This window comes from Triturus cristatus, chromosome 1_1 (assembly GCF_964204655.1).
Source record: "Triturus cristatus chromosome 1_1, aTriCri1.1, whole genome shotgun sequence".
NCBI lineage: Eukaryota > Metazoa > Chordata > Amphibia > Caudata > Salamandridae > Triturus > Triturus cristatus.
In genome coordinates, this window is record NC_140579.1 from 1,071,294,764 (window position 1) to 1,071,320,776 (window position 26,013).

General features: G+C 46.7%; 1 protein-coding gene across 1 annotated transcript in view; it reads left to right on the top strand.

Moving 5' to 3' along the window:
- Nucleotides 1–671: 671 nt before the first annotated feature.
- Nucleotides 672–26,013, top strand: part of ITPR3 (inositol 1,4,5-trisphosphate receptor type 3) — an 895,552-nt gene continuing 870,210 nt past the window's right edge. Inside the window, 2 exon segments of the mRNA XM_085647149.1 lie at nt 672–718; nt 15,885–15,955. Coding sequence (XP_085503275.1) covers nt 672–718; nt 15,885–15,955 — 118 coding nt within the window.

Genomic DNA, 26,013 nt, shown 5'->3' on the forward strand with positions numbered 1-26,013 from the left:
GTGCAATATTATTTTCCACCAGCAGGAGGAGCAGACGTAAAAGCAACAGGGAGTAGTGTCTCTCTGCGGAGCGTCCTCTGTGGAGAACAGTCTGAGGAGAGGCGGAAACACCAGGAACCAGAAGTTTGTGAGGAGAGTTGCTGCGTCGCCTCAGCCACTCACGAAGAGCAGTACTGTCGTCCCCGACCATCCGCAACACAACCTCCCTTCACAGCGCTCAGTCTGAGGAGAGGCGGAAACACCAGGAACCAGAAGTATGTGAGGAGAGTTGCTGCGTCGCCTCAGCCACACACGAAGAGCAGTACTGTCGTCCCCGACCATCCGCAACACAACCTCCCCTCACAGCGCTCACTCCTCAACGACGGCACACAGAAGACAACAGGCGATCTCTCTAGGGGAGAGTAGGCGTCTCCCTGTCAGTCAGGACGGACAGCAAGTCCGTGGAGCAGCGCCGAGCAGCAACGGCAGGGACTCACCGGGGGATGATCAGAACATCAGAAGAACAGAAGAACTCACGCAGGCAGCGAGCTCCGGGGGAGGCACGAAAGAGCCCAGCAGCCGGGAACTCCCATCAACGGAGTCCGGAGGAGGCGTGAAGGAGCCAGCAGCCGGAGACTTCAAACGGCGGAATGAAAGGGGAAAGCTCCCCCCCAACACCGGCACTGGGACCGATGGCAAGAAAGAAGCCAATACTGCCTGAGAAGTCCAACGAGAGGCGGTAGGGCACTGGGGGAAGGATCCAAACCGTCCCCAGCACGGTAAGACAGCTCGTCGCCAAATGAATGTTGTAATAACTTCCACCACGATAGGTTTGTCAGGAGATGGAAGTTTATTGAACAGATCCTTCAGCCTCTCGTAGTGAGAATCCAACTTTCTAACAGGAGCTTCAGCCCCAACGTTCTAAGGCTGGGCAATACCAATTAGCGGAGGAAAGGAGGGGGGGGGGAAGAGGAGGGAAGGGAACAGGAGCAGATTATAACAAATACTTTTAATTTGAGACTACCAGCACTTCTCAGAAACAAGCAGGCCCCTCTCCTGGGGTTGGTGCCCAGCCAGGGCGGGCTACAGCTGGGCCTTGCTGTCTGTTATTCAGGATGGGTTGGGACTCACGTCCTATTGTGGACTGTTGCCTGTACCCAATTTCCCCTCGTTCCTCGCCTCTACCCTGGCCCTATCTTCTGCCACTGGCTGTGCAGTTCTCTCTATTTCTATCTCATCTCGCACCCCCCCCCCCACAACCAGTGGCCACACCTGGTACCCCCTCCAACCTAACATCCTTTTTCCTTCATGACTAATGAACTGTGTTTTCGTCACTGCTCTCTCTCCCCGCCAATGTCACCTTTCTCTCCCAGTACCCTCTGTCTCTGGCCCTTCTCCAATGGCTGTCTCTCTATTCTTCTCTCCCTGTCACCTCTGCAAGCGTCTCCTTTGTTCATGCCCTCCCGTCCTTTGTTGACATTGTCACTCTCTGCTCTCCTCACGAGCCCTCTCTCCTGAAGTGTCAGTAATCGCGGCCATTCCTCCCTCCCGTCACTCTCTCCCCTCCTTCCCTCGCTCTGTCCGTAACAGCATCACTGCTTCTCCCGCTCCTGTCTGCCGGTGGCTCCTCACACTCCCTCGCTGTCTGTCTGACACCCTCTCCCATCCTGCCGTCTCCCTCACCCCATCTCCCATCCTCCCATCTCTCACCCTCTCTCCCTTCCTGCTATCTCTCTCACCCTCTCTCTTCCACCCTGCCATCTCTCTCACCCTCTCTCTCTCATCCTGCTATCTCTCTCACCCATCCTGTCATCTCTCTCACCCTCTCTCTCCCATCCTATCATCTCCCTCACCCTCTCTCTCCCATCCTGCCGTGCCTCTCACCCTCTCTCCCAGCTTGTCTGCCAGGCTCCCTCTGACAGACCCCCCCCCCGCCTTCACTCACTCCCCTCTTCTCTTTCTCTCTGCCCTCTGTCTCCCCGTCCGGTAGCCCGTCTGTCCTTCCTTCCTTTGACAGTAACAGTCTGCATTTCTTTTTCTCCACTCCCCTCTTTCTCTGTCCTCCTTTGTGCCCTCACTTTAGTCTTTGTCCTCGTTCTCTCGCGGCTCCTGCCATTCACCATCTATGCCTCTCTCTCCCATCCCATCTACCCCTCTTCGCTCACTCTTTCTCTCATTGTCTCTCTCTCTCCATCCTCTCTGCTACCCCTTTCTCCCTCTTTCTATCACATCGACTTTATACTCTTCTCCCTCTCACCCTCTCATTCTATCTAATCTAACCCTTTTGTTTCTTTTGTCTCTTTATTACTAATTATCCCTTTCTCAAATTCTCCCTCTCGCTCTAACATCCCATCTACTACCCCACGCTCCTGCTCTCCATGTCACAGTGGGAGAGTACTGTTCTCTCTCCTCGCCCGTCTACTAGCCCTCTCTCTGACACCCAGACGCTGCTACTCCTTCTTTCTCCCTCCCTCACTTCCCCTGCGTTCCCTCTCTGCACCCCTCTTTCACGTCAGGGCCTTTCTCTCCCCTCCTCCCCAGCTATGCCTCCTTAACTCTGCCCTTGAAAAGTATGGTAGTGGGTAAGGTCAGGGCCACTGGAATTATGCGATTCTGCTGCCATGGCGAATTTTGCATAATTTTGTATTTGCCGCATTTGCCACGTCATCCATCATCTGCAGATTGTAATAAAAACACATTTTTATGTTTCAAACTGATGAAAAGTTACAAAACCTATAGCGACTCGGATTCCTGCGCATGCACCGGAATGCTTTTTGCTAGATTTGACTGGCATTTTTAAGTTCCTTATTGCTGTATTTGTGTGTTAAATTGTAACTAATAATGTGCACCCTATTCCCAGACCCTATTGCCAGGTGTACAAGTATTGAAGTAAAACTATGATAAAATGTGCTGAATTATGCTGCATAATTTGCCTTTTCTTGCTGCATAATTTGTGCAACCCTGCCACATAATTTGGTCCTCTTCCACAATTGCAGTGGCCTTGGATAAGGTGTAAAGCCAATGGTAGGTGCAGTAGGCTTCATGTGTTCACCGAAAAAGTCATGCCAGGTTTCATAAGTTTAAAATACATAAATTAAATAAATAAACAAACAATGAGGGCGACTAAAAATATGTGCACTGGCTGCAGAATTGGATGAGTTGGGCAAGAACAGCCACAATCCAATGTAATGGAGCGCTTCAACAGACAATATTTAATTTTTCTGTTGCACCACCAATTTTTACACTAATGTACACCAGTGAACTGTAACATAAGCAGAAGCCAGAAGGACAATGTCAGGCTCTCCATTTACGAAGTGGACCAGAGGAACCAACACATTTTTATTGTTTTTATTTATTACAATTTTTGGATATGCTAGACAGCAGCCACACTTTTCTACAACCTAACTTTAACACATTGGCAATTGCAATAGCTCTTGCTAAACACTTAAAAGGTCCCAAAGGCAAGACCTATTGGCTATGCCAATGCTTGTTTTTGCTTTCTCCTGTGTGATGTTTTTTCCATCTTGCTCTTCCTTGTCTTTCCTGTTTGTATGTGTTCCCTCTCTTGCTCTTGGTAAATGTCTGATGGAGAAAAATATGTGCCGGTCCCCAAATATATGTGTCGGTGCCCTCCCCCCCCCCCCCCCCCCCTAACCCCCACCAGCAACCACTGGCTCAAATTAAGCACTGGGTAAGTTCCTCTTGCCCTTTTCATCGTTCCCATGTGCAGTCAGTTGGGCTGGCCTGTGTCTCGAGTGTAGGCTGTATTGCCTTCAAGCACCACCATCCCTCCCCTGCAGTTAACTGTGTTCATCTATACATATATTTATGTACCTATTGTTGAAACATTTAGCAGCACAACCAGTACTTTACAATAAACCAAAACTGGAAAAGGCAAGAACAGTGGATGGCAGTAGAGAAGAGGGGGAATAATAAGGAGGGCAGAAGGGTAGAAACAAGAGACATCAGCACTTTCCATTAGCTTTGGTGTAGGTGGAGTTGGTGCAATGTGTCGTGCACAGTAGTATGGTGGGGTGCCATTAACACAGGGACTGTTTACGGAGAGGGCGCTTTAAGTTATTTCTTGAATGTCAAACGTGGTACTAATAGTACAGATTGTAATGTGAGTTTAATATAGGAATTATTTAACTAGTTTACCATGTTCCCTGAATACCGTAGGCGGTTTTAGTGGTCTTAGTTTTGCCGGTAATGTGCGGTACTGAGTACCAGCACCTTATGTTTTTGTTGAGAGGGAGAGTACCTGCACTTCTCAAGAAAAATGTAATACTTGTAATTGGAGAGTGTTGGCACTTCCAGAAACAAGCAGGTACTGAGTTACAGAGTACCTGCACTTCTATTTTTCCATTTCAAGCACTGTCCTAGATTGCCTGTTTGTTAAGTAGGAGAAAACCAATTTAAGGCATTTCCTTTGAAGCCCATGCGATGTCCGAAGGTTGGTATTAGTCTGCTATGATTATTCATGTCGAAAGCCACAATTAGAGTCAATGAGTGCATTTAGGTACATGTCATTCTTGGTTATCTTTTTCTGTTCCTTTGAGTCTTAACAACAATTTCCCCACTATTATTTCCCTATGCCCTATCTCTGTCATGGATGTAATAAGTGAGGTAATTGTGGTGCCTAGTTTGTGGGTTTATCGGTTTATGTCAATTGTACCCAGGAGGCCCCCAGGCTTCCATAGAAGCTTATAAGTGCATGTGCAGTCTGCATCTTTGTAGCTATCAACAACTCATCCCTTGTGCTATTGGCTGCTGTGCTTGGAGGCCATCCAAGGGACCCAGGGTTGCCATGGCTGCCTGAGAGCACAAGGTATCCGTGGAGCCTGCAGCAGGACACCTGAGTTAAGAGTCTGTACATCGCCCCTGAATATGTCTTTTATGTAGCCCTGTTAGAGCACCTCAGTGGCACACTTGATGTCAACTCACATCCAGATGCGTGTTCTGCTGTGTCTCGTCTGTTCACAGGTGGCTAGGATGGAGTATTATGTCATCACCAATTTCCTGAAGGGTATCCACGGTCACTTGGGGATGGGAGGGAGAGTCATAAGTGATGGGTGTAGCATTTAGAGCGACAGTGTGTGGGTTTTACATGCGTTTTTGATTTCTTGTGGACACTCTCCTGACATCTGTGATTGATAGCATGAAGACTACATGCTGATGTGTAGTTTGGCATCAAAAACCAACTGGATATTAAGGCTATTGACATTGCCCAAGTGCCTGTGTGTTTGTTATTTCTCAGTTGTGTCCAGGGGAAACTGATATGACATACCACATGGGGCTTGTGTACATCAGTGCCTTGCCATACAGATATCCAGTAAAAAGGAGGGGACTGTGTCTCTGGTGACTTTCTGTATTGACCCAGTGGCATAGTACAGACAACGGTTTGGTCTCTGTGATCATGATGTGGGACTTGTTTATGTTACATGTAAGATTGGTTGTGGGGAGGTCTAGGTGATCGTTTATCTTGTCCTTGTTGATTCAGAATCCTTGAGCAGGTTTCTGGTTGGTGTAGTCCTAATGTAGAATACTTTGCTTGAAGCTCCTTGTCGCAGGTACTCTTTTCCTGCAGAATTTGTGCATAAGGTTGCATGCCAGGTGGAGCTGCTTTTGATGAGGTTGAGATTTTTGTGTGTGCTTTGGGCATAACCATAGTACGTGGTATACAGCATCATCCATCCATAGTGGAATGTTGTATTGATGGCATTGCGTCTCCTTTATAGAAGTGGATGAGCGTCCTCAGCTACACGCCATTACTGCGATCTAATGCACATTGATGGTGATGTGGCAGGTGCCTTCAGTTGAAGGACTGAGTCTGTTGATTTTGCTCACTATGTTTATATTTCCGCTTTCTTCGTGTATTTGAGGTCACGTACAATGCATACGATGTCAATGGCTGTCAGGCTTGAGACAACATAGTTCGGTGTTTCCGGTTGTTCTGCTTTTTCAGAGGGAGCCTGGGCTTCTCAGCAGCATATGGCTTCTCGTTGTTATGCGGTGGAAGGCTTTTAAAAGGTCAAGAGGAAATTTTCACCAGGTCATGAATGCAAAATAACAACTGAGCTTTCCATGGACAAGAAGAAGCCACTTTGAAAGAAAGTGACACTGTAGACATGCTTTAAGTTCTCTTTCTGAAGATCAGCCCCGAAACTGGCTGCACTTTAGTTTGTGCTTCATTACTTTTTGCCAGAATTAATTGCTATTACCGTGCACAATATTTAACATAATTTGAAACATTTATCATTTTAGTGGACAGGGAAATTCGTTTTTCGCGCTATTGTGTGCGTCCAATGTAAATTTCAGCTCCGATTTTTAACACTTCAGATATTATTACGTACTGAGACATAGGCTTCTAATATATCAGACACAAATCTGGAATTTCAGAAACAACATTCTAGAATTTCAGTCTAAAGTCCCGTATACAAGCTGAGCGGAGGGGTAGCCCTGCTTGGGATACTCTTCCGCCTGATTATTACTCCCGCACTGTTTGTGAACCTGGATTTCTCAGGTGTGAAAACACCAGTCCCGATTTTATAAAGCTGGAAAATCTGGCTGGTAACAACACATGAGGCTTGGTCTGGCCCCTGACCATAACCCACTACCACTGCTCGACGGTAAACAGCCTTACAATGCGGGCTGAGCCATGCGTGCCGTTTTCCCGCAAGTGGAACAACGCTTGCCTCTAAAACGCATCTACCTAAGCCAGACAGCGGTCTAGATCTACAGATGGAGAGGAAGAGGAAGCACTGGGACAGGAAGCTCCGGATGCAACCAGGTAAGTGGGGCTGGGGCCAGGTTTGGGAGGGGTAGTTTTTAAGGGTGGGGGTTGGATTTGCGGCTCAGTCGAGGTAGTTTTTAGGTCTCGCCTGCGTGGGCTGCGCACATGCGCAGTCTCGCTGGTGAGATTTAATGTTTTTAGGTCTTTTCTGTAAAGGGCTTTAAGCCCCGCCCCTCTTTTCCATTGCCCGGCATCACCGTTTATGCTAAACAGTGGCCAGCCATTGGAAAAGAGCTGGTAGTGACGTTTTCGTTCGGCTTTTTCTGCCGTCCCACTTGGACGGCCTCGCCTGCTTTCCTTCTGAGGTAAAAGGTTTCTTATCTTTATGGGGCCAAACACATGGCCCCATAAAGATAATAAACCTTTTACTTCAGAGGGAAAGCAGGCCGTCCAAGTGGGACGGCAGAAAAAGAGAAAAGTCTACGTCATGGCAAGCGCTTGTTGTAATTTCACATGCGGTTCTTTGTTTAAAACATCTCGGGTGCTGCAGGCTTAGTTTCGAGTGAGTAAAACTGCTTTTTAATTGAACTCTTCGTTATGCTTCAGTGTCCTTATTTCGTCTACAGCTCCAAGCGCCTCTCCTAAACCTCGGATCACTTTTCTCACTTACAGCATCCTTGGTGCGAGTGTTGTAATCTCCCAGACTGAGATGCTGCCTCCCCCCTCCGTCATGCAAGACTCCACCTCCATTTCTATGCACCCCTTTCCACTATGCAGGTTCCAATTAATTGGTTTCCTAGTCTAGAAGGTGTCGTCGTCTGCAGGGTTCACTGGTCCGCGCATCCCTGGGCAGATAGCGCAAGCTCAGCTGTCAATCACGGCTGTGGTCAGCGCTCTAGTTGCTAGGGAACGTCCTGCCCGGCCTGTCTGATTCGCCTCTCGTGTTTATTGCTAATAAAGCCGGCAACGAGCATCCTGCAGCATGGACGGCTGTTCCAAAGCGCCCTGATTAAATCTGCCACATCGTGAAGGCACAGTGAGCAGGGCTGAGACGAGCCGGGCGTCAGCGGCCCCTGGAAGGGGCCAGGCCTGCTTCCTGTCATTACCGGTCTCTGCCAGGAAGGCAGCCCCGGCAGATTCATCAAGGCTGCGGGCAGGAGGACCTCGGTTGCTTGTTAGCCTTTCAGCATGTTAATTGATGCGCGTCGCCCTTCTCAGGTGGAATTAATGCATTACAGCTTATGGAGGCATGTTTTTATGTATATGTAGCCATCTTCGGAATCCTCTATTAGTTTTATGTGCGGCTTGGAAGTCTTTACATTTTTTAACATCATATAGATGCCACAATAGACAAAGCAGTAGGAGTAACATCACTTCGTTCCAGCATGGAGGACACTCAGACACAGAACATGTAGATTATATGTCATGCTGCAGTAGACGCAGCTGTGTGTCGCCTACTCCGGAAATACGATTTAAAGTCTGTCTCAAGTGTGCATGTCTACAAAAACACGTCGAATAAGTTGCTGTGCTTGTTCTCAATCTTTACATAACTCTCAAGTTTTCCAGGTCCAGGCTTGAGTAGATCATCATCCAAGCCAGGATTTTGCTTTGCTTTCTGGGACTTGTAGTTCTTAGTATGTAATGGCATAAACAGGACTACAAGTGCCAGAAAACAAAGACAAAATCAGGACTGCACGAGCTACTCGCACGTGAATCTGATTTAAAAGCTCTGTCTTTATATGGTGACGGCCTCCCAAGGAGGTCGACAAAACATTAATTCCATCCTAATTGTACCTAGTAAAAATGTAAAAACTCACACAATAGTTATTGCAAGTTTACAAATTGCGACTAGTCCATGTAGTTGGTGACGCTAACACAAAATTATTGGCCAGTTTACCACTTAATATACATCAGTGGCACAATGAAACTTGAGGCCCCCGCCCTACAAGGTACATGGAGGGGCCCTCTCCAGACTCAATCAGGAGCTCTCAGGCCAGTGTACTGTGCTGAGGACCCCTCCGTTCCTTAGTACAGTGAGGACTGCAGGGGGCCTACGTTACGCCACTGATATACTTATTTCTAATATACCTCACACAATGGATTTGTAGATTAGGTACCCAAATCCAGATTCTGAAATCCCTGATTCCAGGAGTGGGAAGGACAAATTTCAGGTGCATGCCCTACCCAGCTCTGCCAAGTTTCCCAGGTACATGCATGACTGCCTGCTCCCTTCCAGCTTATTTTCTTTGAATTCTAGAACTCGTAGTCTTGTTTATTTCATTGTAAAACCCAGACCACAAGTCCCAAACTTCAAAGAAAACAAGCATTTGCAATGCAATAGGTCCCGCATTTACGCGAGTTTAAGCTATTGGCATTGTAAATGACAATGCCTTTTATTTATAACAAAAATAAAAGGCATTGTTATTTGCAATGTCAATAGCTCAAACTCACATAAATGTATGACCTATTGCATTGCAAATGCTGGTTTTGGTAGGGGGCAGGGTTTTATGGCTCAGAGCGGAGGGGTCAGGTAGTTTTAAGGGCTGAGGCAGGGTTTTAGGCCTCAGGGCAGGGGGAAGGTAAAGGGATAGTTTTAAGGGCAGGGAGGGGTTCAGTTTTAGGGCTCAGGGAGGGGGAGCTGTGGTCGGGGTCATTTTTGGCGGGGGTTAGGTTTAGGCCTCAGGTTGTGGGGAGCGGAAGAGGTAGTTTTAAGAGCAGGATGGGGTCGGTTTTAGGGTCAGGGTGGAGAGGTGGGGTTGTTTTAAGGGCAGTGTGCATCAGTTTGATGGCTCAGGGTGGGGGTGGTCTGGTTAGTTTTTGGGACAGGGACAAAGTGTTATGGCTTAGGGGCAGTGGTCAAGGTAGTATTAAGGGCAGGGGCAAAGTGGATTACAGGGCTTGGGTATCGGGTGTTAGGGCGCTGGTGGGCTAGGATATGAAATTTACTACACATATCTCTTTAGCAAGCATGCCCTTACAATGAAATTCGTTGTAAAGGCATAGGTGGTAAAGGCATGCGTAGTAAAGACGTGGTCGTAGTTCAGACCGCGTTGTTAAGGCATGCGTGATTTAGGCATGCGTGGCTGTATCATACAACACTGCTTGACGCCCTTCTACGGTATAGGGGGCACAGACCGCTCAGCCTTCTCAGGCGACAGACTCTTCTGCCCCTGATGTCCTTTCCATCTCTGCCTCCCACCCCGCTCAGGTTCGCATCTGATCTGCTGCCTGGTCAGAGAAGATGTTAAATGGGAGCTTTCATCACCAAGGAACTTGGAATTCCATGCAGAATTATGCCCTGAACAATTGGGTTTAAATGGTTGTTCCCCATTCCATGAGGATTAACTGGTAAGAGATGGATTTAAGTGAGGGCAGATTTTGTTTATTTCTGTCCACAGGGTATCCTTGCACCTGCGATAATCTTGGAGGCAGCTGTTCGGCTGGATTTCCTGTAGAAACTACTTAATGGTTCAATTGGTGAGCGAGCAATGTAACACAGATTAGTCTTGCTCAAGTGGAGCTCTTTCTTCATAAATGGGACTTATGTCATTTTGTATTTTTTCTTTTCTTGCTATCCGAAAGAATTACAGTGTATTGAGAGATGGAAGGCTGAGTCAGCCTTTCAAAGATGTAAACTGTTAACCTACAGCCCATAAGAGATATCCACAGTGAGTGTCAAATGCCTCCATTCCACATGGTGCTTCTGTTGAGCACAAAGGGAGAGGGACACCAATGAGAGATTTCCGAGAAATGCTTCCTGCTCGACCAATGCCCCACAACTGTAAAAATGGGATGCTAGCAACCGATCTTCAGCTCAACCACAATAAAACTAAACTACTGCTATTAGATACTGTTATTCAGACAAAAAAAAGATATGCTTCACCTGCTACCCCTATTTCGTTGTTTTGGTCGCTACCACTCCCTTTTTGGCTCACAAATCAGTAACCACTGGTTCATTTTTGACAAAGTCTCGTCTTCACATTTCCTAGAACAATCCTTTACGAAGCAAACAAATGAGAATATATAAAAATAAATCCGCCTGTAGTAATGCAGAGGAGCATTATGCTTACGAGACTAGCAATGAACTCACACTGCCTACGGTGATACCAGTAGGCTATTCGGTTTTCAAAGTTTATTTTTTGCGTGAATTTCAGCAGTGTTTTCTCAGTGTTTCTCCGCCTAACCCCTAAGGTTGACAAGAACTGTGTTTTCCTAGTGTTTACAAAACATGTTGATTTTTTGCAATGATTTCTATAACTACTTAATAAGGAGAAATATTGCAGGGTGTGTAGTGTCTTTCCAACGACAATGTGCCCGATGCACTTACGGTAGTCTGTGCTAAAGAGAGAAGTCTATGTATTGCACTCCCACTGATATTCACAGACAGTCACATGCCCTATTCCACATCTCATTACCTCTCATACTCACTCTCTCTGGTTTACACAACTATCAGTGGATAAAGAAAGTGTTATATTCAAATGTTTTTAATACAAAAATTCTTGGACACACTTTTGGGGGGGCTTTCACCTACTCTTGTTTAGGTTTCGCCTGAGACAGCACGCATGCGCTGTCAGTGAAATCTTTTGTCAAAAATGAAACCTTAAAAATGTGCCATAGACCATCCATTCCTTACTTTTACCATTGGTGGCTTTCACGTCTCTCTTGTTTCTTTGCTTCGGATTGCCCAGCACCTCCTGCTCCTTCCTGCTTCTTCCAGGCGCATCCAGTGTGTGTCCCTGTTGTGGAGCATGAACCTAGCACAACTCCCTGCCTGCAGTTTGTGTCCTTCCACTTGACTCAGGCTCCTACTGGTACTTTTTAAAATGTTCCTACATGCATGTGCCTCCAATCCCTCCCTCCGCCCACCATCCATGCTCTTGTCCCCACAACCCAGCCTACTCGCTACTGTGTTGCTGTTCCTTTTCTCCTCCCCACACCTCCCTTGTGTTGCTTGCCCCCCATTGTGTTGCTACTCCATTCCTCCTCTTCCACACCTCCTTCATGTTTTTTTTTTTTGCACTGAATGTCACTCATCAATGCACTGTTTCTCTGTATGCTACCGAATTTCTTTGTGCACCACGCCAGACAACATCACTCCACGATGCACTCAATGTCAGTACTGTATGTAATGGTGTGCAGGGAATTATTCTCCAGTTTCACTTACAACTCCCTTTTCTTGTACCTCCCCTGTAGTCCCATCAAATGCAACCTATTCGCTTTGTTTGTTGTCTTTTCCGAACTCTACTTTCAGGTTACGCACCAATTTCCCTGCTATCCCTCATCATCAGATGCCAAGCACAGTCCCACCCTTGGAGCGAGAATCCATCTGTCCTGGAGTTAAACTCTACTAGTCAACCCTCAGGGCTGCTCATCCTCTTCCCACATTGTAGGGACTGTGTGGGGGAATTCCCAGGTAGGGGTGTCCCTTCACATGACCTCAGCAGATACTAGAAAAAGACTTGGAGGCAGAGATCTGGCAATGAAGCGTTTGGTGCCTTTAGTTATGCAAAAAAATCTGCAACTTTCTCTGCTGCCCAGATTTCATGTCTATAGTTCTTACATCACATGGGAGGCTTCACACTAGGTATTTATTTGTGCATGCTTCTTCCTCCTCTGCAATTCCCCCATTTACCACAAAAATAATTTAGCAAAGCTAAATAGCTTGGCGTATGGGAGTGCTATTAGGCTTTGTTTATTGTTTTTTAGACATATTGCGCAGCGGCTCAGACTGCTCTGCAACATAGTTTAAAGAGAAATAGTGCTATGATGCGGTCAACCCTGGACGCGTTATAGCTATTTTTTCCTTTACTTTAAGCTACGTTGCACAACAGCCTGGGCTGTTGTACAGCATGTTTAAAGAAACTTTGACAAGGCCATTAGATTTTGCATAGGGGAAACCTATTGGCTTTGCCAATGCTTGTTAAATATTATGAGATTGTAGTGGTGGTCAACGCTACCAACAGCATAGAACCATGGGAAACTTTCACAATCTTGAATTACACCAGACTAATTTGTAGAACTGAATTATAAAACACCTGAAACCTGATGCTTCTAGCATGCTTGACACAGCTTTTCTGCCATCTTTGCCTGGCTATATGTAAGCATTGCTGCCAGGGTCGGACTGGGAACAGAAACCGGCCCTGGCAAACTGCTCAGCCAGAAACGGGGCCCAAAATGGCCCCCACCCTAGCGGCATACCGGGGAAACGCCCGGTGCCCACTATGGCCAGTCCGGCCCTGATTGCTGCTATTGTTGTGTGGAGATTTATAGCTGCCTGTTTTTCCCATTTCAAGAGTCACTCTTTAAGTCGGTCCTGACTTAACTGACAGCACATTGTATTCTGCAACTTGAACATGTTGCTGTTAACATTGCAAGTATCGGCTCAAAAACCTTATCGATAAAGAATACTTGGCTAAAAATCGAGAATTAGCTGAACACATGACAATGCGACATGTTGCAGCTATGAGTTTTTGTTGTTATTCTGGTTTGATATATAGAAATCTTGTGTAATGCTTTCATCATTGTCCAATACACATGGTGACTACACTTTTCACAGATACCTGTCACTACACATTGTAGTAAATTCTTTTAGCCTACGGTGTTAATCGATTGACCTTCTATCAATACTGACTGGTGAGCAAAGGTGCCTGGTGTATCAAAGGGTTTTACCAGGGGCATAATAAAGGCCCCCCACAGTCCCTGTGGTGCTGGGGGCCCCAAGGCTTACACATCCTGGAGGTGGCCCCCTCAGCCCTACTGATGTGAGTTTGAAGGGCCCCCTTCAGTATATCTTGCAGGGGGGCCCCCCTTACGTTTTGTTATGCCACTGGGTTTTACACATTCTGTCTCTATGGGAAAATGCTACAGTACATATTGACCAAGATTTGTATGAGATAGCCATTTTACCAATCAGCAACATGGTCAGAAGATCAAATATGATTTAATATTCCCAGGTACACTTCAGAGTATAAAATAATCAGGTCAAACCTGCGAATATACTTCTAACCCTGCACCTTTAATCAAAGCACACAAAACTGGGAGAGGCAAAAGGAAAAAGAAACATTTTAGTGACTTGTGAACAACAAAATGCAAGTAGACTAAACTTAGGCCAGCCTTTCTTGGTGCTGCTTCGTATAACAAAGTCCTATTCAGTTATCCCCTTCAGGAAGAATTAAAAATTGAGAAATTCTATCTCGCTTTATTTTCTTTAAATGGTATTTTATTTTATGGATGTGTACATGTTTATCAGTGTTTATATGTTTTCACTCATAAGGGCTATTTCCAATTTGGTGGGGTTTTGTCAGTTATTATAGTTTTAAAGCTAAAACACGGTAGCCTAGATATTAGACACGGGAGAAGGCCAGTCTTTGTGACCTCACCCTTAGGGCTCTGTGGCGCGTGCCTGTTACTCTACTCATGGAAGCAACTTGTGGGAGTTGGTGCTCACCCGCATACTTGTTAACTGCTTAGATGGTCTCACTTGATATGTTTTTCCATAGCCTAATGACCAAGCAGACAATCTTTGTTCTTTGAACATTTATGGATCTAATTTTGTTAATTTCTTCACTGTCTTCTCCTTATTCTTTTAAATGAAACCAGTTGCTGAAACTATAATCTAGTGGGGAAGAAAGTTGTGACTTTCTAGAGCTCCACTTCAGGTGTTCAGAATTCGTATTTTTACCAACATAGAGCTGGCAGCAATCACTGTTGCCAGTGCTTAATTTGAGCGGGTGGTTTCCAGAGCTCGGCACCGGAACTTAATCATCAACACTTTGCATGAGCACCAGATATGGAGACATTCATTTTCATGGGGGAGATTAAGTGATTTGCCCAGAATCACAGGATGTTGATCCAGCTCCGAGACCCGAACCTGATTCTCCAGCACAGAAGTCGGCAGCTCTGGCCAGTAAGCCACATCCCCCACCACTTTCATGGTTGTTAGTTGGTTCTGTTTGTGGCTGCGCTAACAGGAGAAATAGGCTGGCGCAAGCTACCTCCAGACGAAAGCCACAGCCCTTATTTTTTTACAAACTAACCACTGGCTGTTGTGAAGCTATAGAATATTTTCTTGCTCCTCATAGGATGCAATAAAAGCGGGAAATCTTGCTACCAACACATATGTCAGAGTCTTTGTGTCTTTCTAGTGGAGTGTGTGAAATATTTATTCTGCCATTGAGAAAAGTGGGTTGGTTACCAATAGTGTAGCAGGCTAAGTGGCACTGGGGCCCAGGAGTCTGAGGGGCCCACTGCACGACAATTATACCTGTATTTTTACAACTAAACCAGTAAATGGGTGGAATATTTCTAGCCTGCATCAGGGTCCATGGCACTATGATAGTTTTAAGATTATAGATGCAAATCAATCTATCTACTGACAAAATTATGCCTGACAGTGCCCTCGGTCAATATTGAGGCATGAAACACAGCCTGAGATGAGGCAACAGCTAGAGCTATATCCAAGCATACTGCCTAGTCATGTACCCTCCATGATTTGCTATCTGTGCATCCTTAGTATTTCCATTGAGGCAGGGATGCACAAGCATTCTCTAGACGTGCATGACTAATACCACCACCTTGAGCACTGTCAGAGTATGTGTTTAATGCTGAAGTCCAGAGCATTGCATTCTCAGCCTAATCCACCCTCAAAAACCCATTACACCTCGTGCTGTGGCCTTTTTACTCTAGAGTAATGCAGGAAGAGTGAATATGACAAAATAGCTGCTTATATCTCATGGGCTGATGTAGGTGTAGCGGGAGTGACACTGAGGCTGGTGGAGTTATATTAATGGAGACAGAGGGGTTGATGGCTTGGTACAGCATTGTACTGGATTGGTGCTGCTGATGTGGAGAAAAATGAGACACAGAAGCACCTGGAAGTAATGACGAGGCTGATTCTGGTTATCCTAGAGGGGACCTGGACGCTTTTAATGAAGATCATTCCACAAATGGAGACATGGGCCGGGAGGATGAAGACACTACACGGTAGTTACATGAATAGTGGTCAGAGCTGATTGTGTAACTGGGGCAAGTTGTGTACGAAGAGAGACATTATCATTTAGGAATCCTTCTCCCATTGAACTGTGGCATATCACAAGGCTTTTTTCTATGTTGGCCAATCCTAACATATGGTAGTAGAAGAATAAAAGTTCCACTGCAAATTATCTTTTTTCAGGTTGGTCGATGATCGTTGTGTGGTCGAACCTGCGGCTGGAGACCTGGACAACCCACCCAAGAAATTCAGAGGTGAGATTTCCTTAATACAACTACTTTCTTGATGCCATTTTTGACTTGGAGAATCTTGCAGGGAATTGAAATTAGATGCTCCTAACAGGGGAGTGTTTTTATAACCAGAACAACCATCTTCTGTTTTTCTCCATAAACATGATGGGTGCATTACTATCCACCAGGCTTTACACACATGTAACACAGCTTCAGATTGCATTACGTACATGTTGGGCTTATATTTCCAATGGACAGAGTGCAGCTCATTCACAGTGAATTATAAAGAGTTATCTTCCAATTTCACACTGAGCAATACACAGCTGAAGAACCACTTCCACTAAAACAGTAGGTGTGTCACTGTACATAGCATGAATTCTCTAATTTTGAATCCTATCTTTGAATAGTCTACTTGCCTATTCTTTGGTGTCTTGATTTGTTCTGGTTGTACCAGTTTCCTGTTTCCTGGTGTCTATCCTGCTCCAACATTTGGATTGTTCTGGCCTTTGCCATAGCTCCTTTACCTTACCCTGGCATATTCTGGTTGAACTGCTTCTACTTCGATGTCTGTATGCTCTTTAGAATGCTGTGTTTTATCTGTTCCTATAGACCTCCCTTGCTTGCCTGTTCATGCAAGGAGAAGGCAATGGAGACGCATTTGCATCCCACACTATGGAGAATGGACGGGTCTTCACAGCCTTTTTAAAGAGTCAGAAAGTCACACAAACACCATGGCTGTTAGCACCATGGCGCAATGAGGAATAATACCTGTGGTGCAGTTTGGTATTCGTGAGTGTGTGTACGGCACCCTTTATAATTTCTGAATAGAATGTCCTGTCATATTGCTAAAGGATATTTAGAATGAAAATAAATAGTGCGCAAGAAATTGAGTTGCGACTTGAAGAAAAGCAATTTAAAAGCGGAGCATAGAGCCATAAAGAAAAGGAGAAGGGCATAGGAAAGAGTAACATTTGGTGTCAAAGAGGTTTGAGGGTCACCTCACCCAGCACCTTTTCCTAAGGAAGAGAGAACGAGAAACGAGCTAAATTGGGATCAAACGTTATTAAAATTGTTGAACACTGGGTGAAACACCTTGCCTGACTCTGCAAAAGTTAACGAGTTACCTTTAAGCTATTAATTCCTGTTTCCACTCCTTTAATGATGTAAACATTTATCCATGTGGTGTTATAATAACTCAGTGTGCACACTGGAGAAATGTTTTCGTCTGCAGCAGGAAACAAAAACCTGAAACCCTTACATGTAAATCTAAGAGAGTTGACCGAATGCTTCCTCCTATGTTGCAAAAGTGATCCCTTTCACTCACTATTCATGCAAATTCATGCTTTCAATATGCCTACTGTTAATCAGTAGTTAATTCATAGTGCTACTTTGGAAGAAGCACACCTCGTCAGGGGTAGTAAGTGCTATATAAATGCAATTACAATATATGTTGCGTCACTTTTCAAGGTCTGATGCCTCGAAACTTTTTTTTTTTTTTTTTGTTCTTTTTTTTTTTGAAAAACCTTTATTAGCATTTCAACCAATAACAAGTATGGGCCTACAACCCCCCGGGGCCGGCCGCTAAGCAGTCAAAGCAACAAAGATCCAATGTTAACACAGGCAGAACCTCGGGGAGCAGAATCTCCATGCTAATATATTCTCGGCCAGTGAACGGCACAAGTAGGACACCAGGATTAAGAAGGCTTTCATTTTATAATAGGGAAAGACGAAAGGATCAGGTGCCAAACAATTTCCCAGCAGCGAAAAATGGCAGGCAGAATAACAAACGTAAACAATAAACGGCAATCTATCGAGTCAATGGCGCTAAAACAGGAAGTGCAGGATGTAGAGAAGTATCATGACCAGTTGCGCCTGCAGTCCCATGCCCTAAAACCCAGAAAACACCCCGGAAATTGTGGCACACATGAAAAAGCAGTGATTCACAACAAAGGAGTTGTACCACGCTGATCCCAGAAAAGAGAAACAAAGAAGAATCAGAGAAGAAAAAGGAGGCCATGGAAAAAAAGGGTAAAGACTAAAGAATCCCCTTCCCCAACCCCCCACCCTGCACCTCTGCAGATGAGTACGGCCCCCCCCCCCAGCAGTGTGCCTGTCGCCCTGGAACTAGACCCGAAATATAGAAGAACAGAGAAAAGGGAGTAAGAAAAGAACCCCACCAGACGGGGGGGTAGAGAGAGTATTAATAAACTGGAGGAGGGCCTTCAAAACATGCCCCCGGCTTCTCCCTCCCGCACGGTAAGTTTTCCCCAAAGCAAACCGTAAGCAGCACAAAATCGACCATGTCAAAGAAAGATGGGGAGCATTATGCACCAATTATACTAATAGCTATGCCATGAGAGCACGCAACCCCTGAGCCCGCCCGTGTACTAGATGACCACCCCTGAAGGATCAGCCTTATCCTTGACCACTCTTTGCAAATCTGCCCATGCATACCCCTCGACTCAGCGCCATGTCCAATGTTACAAGGTAAAGGAGTGTCCAAAGACGACCGGGAAGCGACGCACACAGGTGGGGTGGAAGTCTCTGAGTACCAACACAGTCCGCATCATGGAGGGACGTCTTTCCCAGTGTTGCCCCAGGATCTGCACTGCACACAAGGTCCAGGAAGGCGGAGTCAGCCAAAGTAGACAACCGTTGCTTGAATTTTCCCTGGGTCGCCGGAGGCCGTGCACGGGACGAGGCCACCACCTCCCACTCAGGTCCAATACCTCCGGAACAGATCAGACCCACAGCCAGCCGATCACACGGAAGCATACTGTCCGGAGTTTCCAGCTGTTCACTAATCTCAGGGGTGGCCGTGACATTGTCCTCCCGTGTGCAGTGTGGGAAGTCCCTGTGTACCCGAGGACAGGCAGGCCGCAACCGTCCCGACGCTGATGCCACACCATCGAGCTTACTCCCCAAGGCCCCGATGCCATGAACCAAGGTGGAATGAAGGGCACCGAGAGCCTCGAGGAGGTCGCCGTACCCCAGCACAGCTCTCTGCGATCGCTCCGCCACACTCCCAAAAGTCACACACTCCCAATCCTGCTGTGACCCGGTGGACAGGATGGTAGGCTTCATCATAACAAGATGGCCGCCGGGTAGGCCCGACCCGTATTGGGACCGGGACCCAGGGACAAGCGCCTCAAGGTCCACGTCGCTGGAAACAGGGTTCCGGGGGCAGGCAAAAATGTATCCGTTGTGTGGTCACGGGCAACAGTCGTCCCCACCACGGACCAGCGCCCGCGAAAATCCGGGAGCAGCCCGCAAGAATCAGGGTGAGTTACGGGCGGCGTCCGGGCAGCTCACCGTCAAAGGCAGGGGCAATCACCGGAGAATCTCAGAATTGCCACCCCGGGCATGCACTCGGTCCGCTACGCTTAGCGGTAGGAACGACCACGGCGACAGGTAGGCCGAGGTGTGCACCGCTCCGGTGGTCCGACTCCACCCAGTCACCACAGGCCGCTGTTGTTGAACTGCCACCCGGCCAAGGCGTCCACTCGAGGTCCTGGCTCCAGGGCTGCACGGGCCGCAAATTTCAAAGGCACATTTCTCCGGCGGTACCGCCGCCAGAAACTTCGGAGTCACACGGTCGGTTGCCACTCTCATTCACAAATACGAACGCGTAGCGCAGGCTGAGGATCTCATGCAGGATATCCGTGCGGGATGCGGAGGTTCACGGAGCCGGGAGTCTACGCTGCCGTCCCGGTCGCCATCTTGGCTCCTCCGATGCCTCGAAACTTAATGTGCCTTCTAATGAGATAAGTACATAATAACCGTATGCTATGCTGTACTGCACTTGCAGGGGTTATTTACTAATGGAAAGAGGCTGAAAAGTGTCAACACTATGTCCGTGGGGCACCGCCCTTGAAGCAGGGGTGCAAAGAAAGAGACAGGCCGACAGAAAGAGTTAGCATATGTCTTCTGCGGAGAGCTTAGGGAGACATTCGGACAGAATAACTCAAGGGAAGAATTTATTCAAATGCTCATTCGGGGCTTCATTTACAAGCCCATTGCACCACCAGTGCGTCTAAAACGGTGACATATTTACAAGGCCACGTAAAGTCAACCTGCATGACTTTGTATGGCCTTCTAAATATGTGCCCCTTTCAGGCATTACTCTGCATGAAAGGGGCGTTCCATGGGTGTTGCTGTAGGTGTTCCCACGCAACATCAATGGAACCTGACACATTCCCAGATTTACATAGTGTCATAAACTTGGGAATGCGTCAGAATGCTATGCCTCCCCAAGGGATGCTTAGGAGAGGCGCAACGAGTAGAAATCTTTTATTTCTCCTTGTTTTATGCTCTTTCTATGTGTGCTGCATTCTGCAACACAGATAGAAGGAATTTAATGATAATTTATGTGCAGGAAGGTGTCCCTTACTGCACATAAACAATCACCCCCTGCAACACAGACACCCAGCCACGGCTGCTGTTTGTGAACCAGCGCAGGGGAGAAGGACAGGAATGTGGCGTATTCCTACCCTTTTATTTTGATGCACGGCAACACAGCAGGAAGGCTTGTTACGCTGCCGTGCGTCAAAATAATAAATTAGGCCCTTCGTCTCTAATCTCCTAACTTCAGTAATATCAGTCTTTCTTAGACAACCAAGTTAAAAATCTGGAAGGCATAGAAAGTGCAAAATGCAGTGAATGACTGAGCCTGAAAGGATTGCAGGGAGCTCCAATGGGAGTCTTTTTAGGTCTCGCCTAGCGACGCAGCGCATGCGCTCTGCTTGCCTTGGCGAGATCTATTGTTGCCACTTTCTGTGCCAAAGGGAGACAGGAGATGGCACACGCGACAGGAGATGTGCACGCGTATGTATAGGAGATGTGCACTCCGTACGCGTGCACATCTCCTGTCCCCGGAGGCTAGCGTTACACAGCAGTGATTTATAATCCTCTCTACTGGAAGTTTGAAGAGGCGGGGCGCGAGCGTGCCGGGGTTGCCTCAGAGCTCGGCCTCGCTCCAGTGAGGTTGGGGTGCTACGGGACTAGACCTGTGTTGCCTCCTGCAGCCTCAGAAATGTGCTGAGCTGCTGAGCTGTTCCTCAGTCTGAGGCAGCTCGGAGGCTTGGGCTTGGAGGGAGGTGGAGTCTCGGCGCTGCCTCCCTGCCCAGAGAAGCGCCGGTTGCGGCCGGAGCGGAGCCGCTCATTCACAGAGGCGCCCAGACTGCTGAGACAAACAAGGGGCGCAGGAAGCACCCCACAGGTCCTTCCACCCCAACGGGGTGCAGCCGGGGGCTTCGGCGTTCCCTTTGTGAATGCTCAACATGTTTTATTGGAGTTTCTAAGCAAACTAAATCAAACCAATGAATGGCCCCTAAAGAAACACGGTTCTAGGGGCACGCGCTGGCCGAAGGGAACCTGAGTGTGGCGCGCAGCCCTGCCCGCAGCCATGGCGCGGCACCGGAATGTGCGCGGCTACAACTACGACGAAGGTTAGCGAGACAGACTTCTAGCTGTGGGATGGGAGGCCGAGAAAGGGCACGATATCACCAACAGGGCCGTTTTAATTCCACCAGCTGTCTCAGAGTCAGAAGGCCTGGCAAATGCAGGTCATGACAGCCCCCTACATGACGTTCATCTTTTTCTATACTGATGGTACAGCAGTGGATGGTTTGTGTCTAGTGGAACCTGCGCCAGCTTGCAGGAGCTGACTGCACATCTCCACCCTGGCGCCTTCCCCCTGTGCCGTGTGGAAAACTTCAGAAAGTTAAACATGCAAGAAGGGAGCCTCACACTAGATATTGTTAGTGTGTCAGGCTGCAACATCATGAGTTGGGCATACTTTACTTCTTCAGCCCGCATTAATAAGTTGCCTGTGCACCCAGGTATGGGCACGTCTTCCTCGTTCGCCCTTCCACAGACTCCTTAAACTGGGTTTATACTGCATTTGATACCAACACCGCATATACGCATATACCAGGTTTCAAGAGATCGCTTGCTAACTTGAAACTGGAGTTTGACCAGCATTTGTTAACAAATCCTGTCAGGTGCCCGATAACGACGCGCATTAGAATAACGTAGGCACTTGCGCAAATACAGTACACAGTATAAAGAAATCCGTGAATTTGTCACTGATTTGATTACCATTTGCTCCTAATGAATAGTGCTAGAACCTGAAATGTGATTATTGCACATGTGTATGAAAAGTTGAAGGAAACTATCTGACAGGAGCGGGGTCCAGGCCCCATGACAGCCCCTGCTCTGCAGCCTGTTTTTTTTCAGCACAAAGATGGGCGGCGGGGTAGAGCCTGCTAGCGGGGTGGCGGGGCGTGGGAAGGGGCTACATGTGCATTTCTGAATAGAAGGCTACCCTGTGCCCTCCCTGGACTTGTGGCGGCATACAGCTTGCGGGGGTGTGCAGCGGCGCGCCACAAGCACAAGTGTGTGCTTTGAAAAAGAGCAGACTGCGCGCGCACGGCCAATGCTTATATGACGCGGATCTGGGTTAATTTTGTTTTTCCCAAAACCACACTTTTTCCAATCATTTCCCTGATTTCTCTTATTATTCTATTGCTCTTACTTTGTCTTGCTTTCCCTGGCATATAATTTTGTTGTTCTCTTGTGTCACTTAAGTTAGTTAAGTTTTCCCTTTTTTTCTCTGTATCTGTCTTGAAGATGTCGGCATGCTCCTAGGTTTGCACTGCACAGCATATCACTCTTTGTTTCAGAAACAAACCTGCCTGTGCATAGTCCCATGCCCAGGGTTACATTATTCCTTTGTCTATCATTTGTGATCAATTCTTTACTGTGAGACAGTGTGGTCCAGCCTTCCCTCTACTCAATGCTCTATATCCATTGCTCCCTTGTGCCACCTTTATCTATTATGCTCCTCCATAACACGTAAAACAAGCATTTGCAATGCAATAGGTCTCGCATTTACGCGAGATTAAACTATTGGCATTGTAAATGACAATGCCTTTTATTTATGTTTTAAAAAACAAAAATAGGCAGTGTCATTTACAATGCCAATAGCTTAAAATCGTGTAAATGCTAGACCTATTGCATTGCAAATGCTTGTTTAAATGTATTTTTGCAGTTTTATATAGAATGAACTAGACCCAAAGTTACAAAAGCATACATTCATTTTTTGGGAGGCTCGGGTAGATTAAGCAATTTGCCCAGAATCACAGGATGTTGAGCCAAAGCCGGGACTTGAACCTGGGTCCGCAGTTCCAGAGTCAGCAGCTCTGACTGTTACACCACATGTTACAGAAGTTGAAGGAACCAAATGAACCTCCCTTTTTCCGGGTCTTCAGCTGAGTGTTCTAATGATACCACGGTACAAGAGTACAACTCCTGTGCTAACCAGAGATGGAAGAAACAGGAAAATCCTCTAATTTCAGGAGAAATTCCTGAATCTGGAGGAGAGCCCAGACATGAAAGTTCCTCCTCCTCCCTAGGGAAAGAATCATGAAGGCAATAACACTGACACTGGTAGAATCTGCTCCTCATTCATTCAATACTTCCACACGAAATGAAAGGATTTCCTGTTTCCAGCCACTCAAAATGCAGGCCCCAGAAGACCAGTGGATCCCTTTACCGTCTTACACCTCTTCTCCTTCCCACTGTCGAAGAATCACTGATTTGCACTAAAGGGGGCGCGTGGAGGTTGATTTGCTTGACATTGCCACAGGAGTGAGTCATACGCTCTGCACCACATGTAAGTGCCGGGTGAAGTCTGCAGGTAACTCAGATGAAGGTGCTCAGTCTCATGTGTTGACTTGATCTGAGGGTAAGAACCTGAATCTTTGGACGGAGAGGCCTGAAGTCCCTGGCAGCAGCAATGCCATTGAGGACAATTCCTTAAACAACATTGGTGAACGGGATGGCTGGCTCAGGAATGCTGAAAATGGTAGTAACCTGTTCTAGCCTTCAGCCTTTCCCGCAGTTTATTTAGATCCACTTACTGATTCATTTATAAAAGTTAATGTTCTTCATATTTCTTTTTATTTGCATCTACAAGTCATAAAATCATTAAAGTCCCTTTGGAATCTTTTCATAAAATCCGAGAGGCACTGTGCTTAATCTGAATTTAGTCACATAATAATATTTTTGTGTTAAATAAATTTTTATTAAGAATAAAGAACACAGAAATACAAAAATGATAATCTCATTCAGAGGAGGCTATAAGTATATCGTTATAGAATAAAAAACATTAATATAACAAAATATATTTGGAAACATGTGAACATAAGATTACAGATGATTAGAATAATAGTCAGAGTAAACTATACACAATCTGAACTGTGAACTAGAAAAGAGAACATTGTATATCTGTGAGAAAAAAAAATGAGTGAATAAGTTACAGTAGAAAATTTTATTATAAAAGAAAAAAGAGAAGAAGGGAAAGAATTAGAGAGACAGGAGAATAGGAAGAAAAATGAAAGAAGAAAAGAAAAAAAAAGGAGAGGAAAACACATAATAATATTTAACATTGTGTTTCAGCACTTGAGTGCTTGTTTTCCACTTTCTAAAATAAAGACTGCAAGTTGTTCCCTTTGTCAGAGCCCCACACTTGGCATGTTGAGTTGGGAGGAGGGAAAAAAGGGGCACCTTTAAAAACGGAGCATGCAGCTTGCCAGTTTTGTGTGGCTTTTCAAAAGTTATATAGCCCTTCGACATTTACATAGCTTTATAACAGAGATTTAAAAAACAGGATGTTGTAATGGCACTGACAACTTCTATATTTTTGTATCTCACACTCTCGAAAAAACTTTGCTCATTTTTCATTCACATATAAACGTTCTCTAATCGGTTGTTCCCTGCCAGTAACGTTTCATGGCAGCTATTGCTCTATGGTCTTGATTTTTGCTCTTTTTATTGTACAGTGCTCCTTGTATGGAATATATGCATTTGTTTTCCCATCAATTTTATGATTGTGGCTCCTCTAAATTCTTCCACCCTTCATCTTCGTCATGCTTCCAGCGCTCTTTCTTTCTTCATCCCACAGACATAAAGAATGAGGTCCCAGGCCTCAACTCGTTTCTGGAGATTGGGCTAATCCTGAAAGCCCGTCGTCACCTGTGTAGCGGTCTAGTTGCTGAGAGAGGTTTGGACCACAGGAAACACCTGCACACATTGTATCACTCTCTGGCCAGGCGTGGCCAGAGAGACTATAAATAAACGGGCGGAGGTCGCTCGTGACTTCCGGCCCAGACCCGAACCACGAGTGCTGTGTCCCCATTATTTAGCTGTCCCACGTGGCCTCTAGTAATAAGGCCCGATGCACCCCCCCAGCGCTGACCCCCACATTACACTGGCGACGAGGGTGGGCATCGCCCGTCCGGCGAGACCCGTGAGCGTGTGGCCTGCTGTAGGGATCGTTTGATCGATCGTCCGCCGCGACGATCGTTGCCTTGGTGCGGACCCGCGACTTACCTGGCCTGCTGTCCTGTGCCGGCGAACTGGCTGCTTGCTGCTGCGGTGTCACCCGAGCCAGCAAGAAAGGGTGGATCTGTCACAAGAACGAAAAACTGAGGACTTTGTGAATATGGTGTCCCAATGGGCGTGTCCCCAGACAGTATCTTGCGAGGAATTGAGTGCAAACATGGCATCGGATATGGTCCTCAAGAAGACCGTGGACACCATAAAGACAGGAGCATGGGACGGTTTTCTCAACAATGTGCAAGGCTGGAATGAGGCGGAAAGAACCCGCCTGGGGAAAATATGGAGAGTGCGAGATGAACTCAGCACAACGGAGAGCGGCATCTTACTGCGGGGATCAAAAATTGTCATTCCGCAAGGCCTTCAAGACAGAATTACTAGCCTGGCTCACGAAGGCCACCAGGGAGCCAACAGAATGAAGTCCCGACTGCGAGAAAAGATGTGGTTCCCAGGACTGGAAGAAGCTGTGGACCGGGTGGTCCGGAACTGCCGGGCGTGCCAACTGACTGGAACTGCCGAGGCACCGGCCCCAGTGATCACAGAGGACCCTGCACCGGGCCCGTGGGTAAATGTGAGCTTAGACTTTGGAAGCTTACCGGATGGGAGAGTCACTGCGGTATTGGTAGATAGTTACTCGAAATACCCGTGTGTGGAAGTGCTACCATCCACGGCATTCAATCACC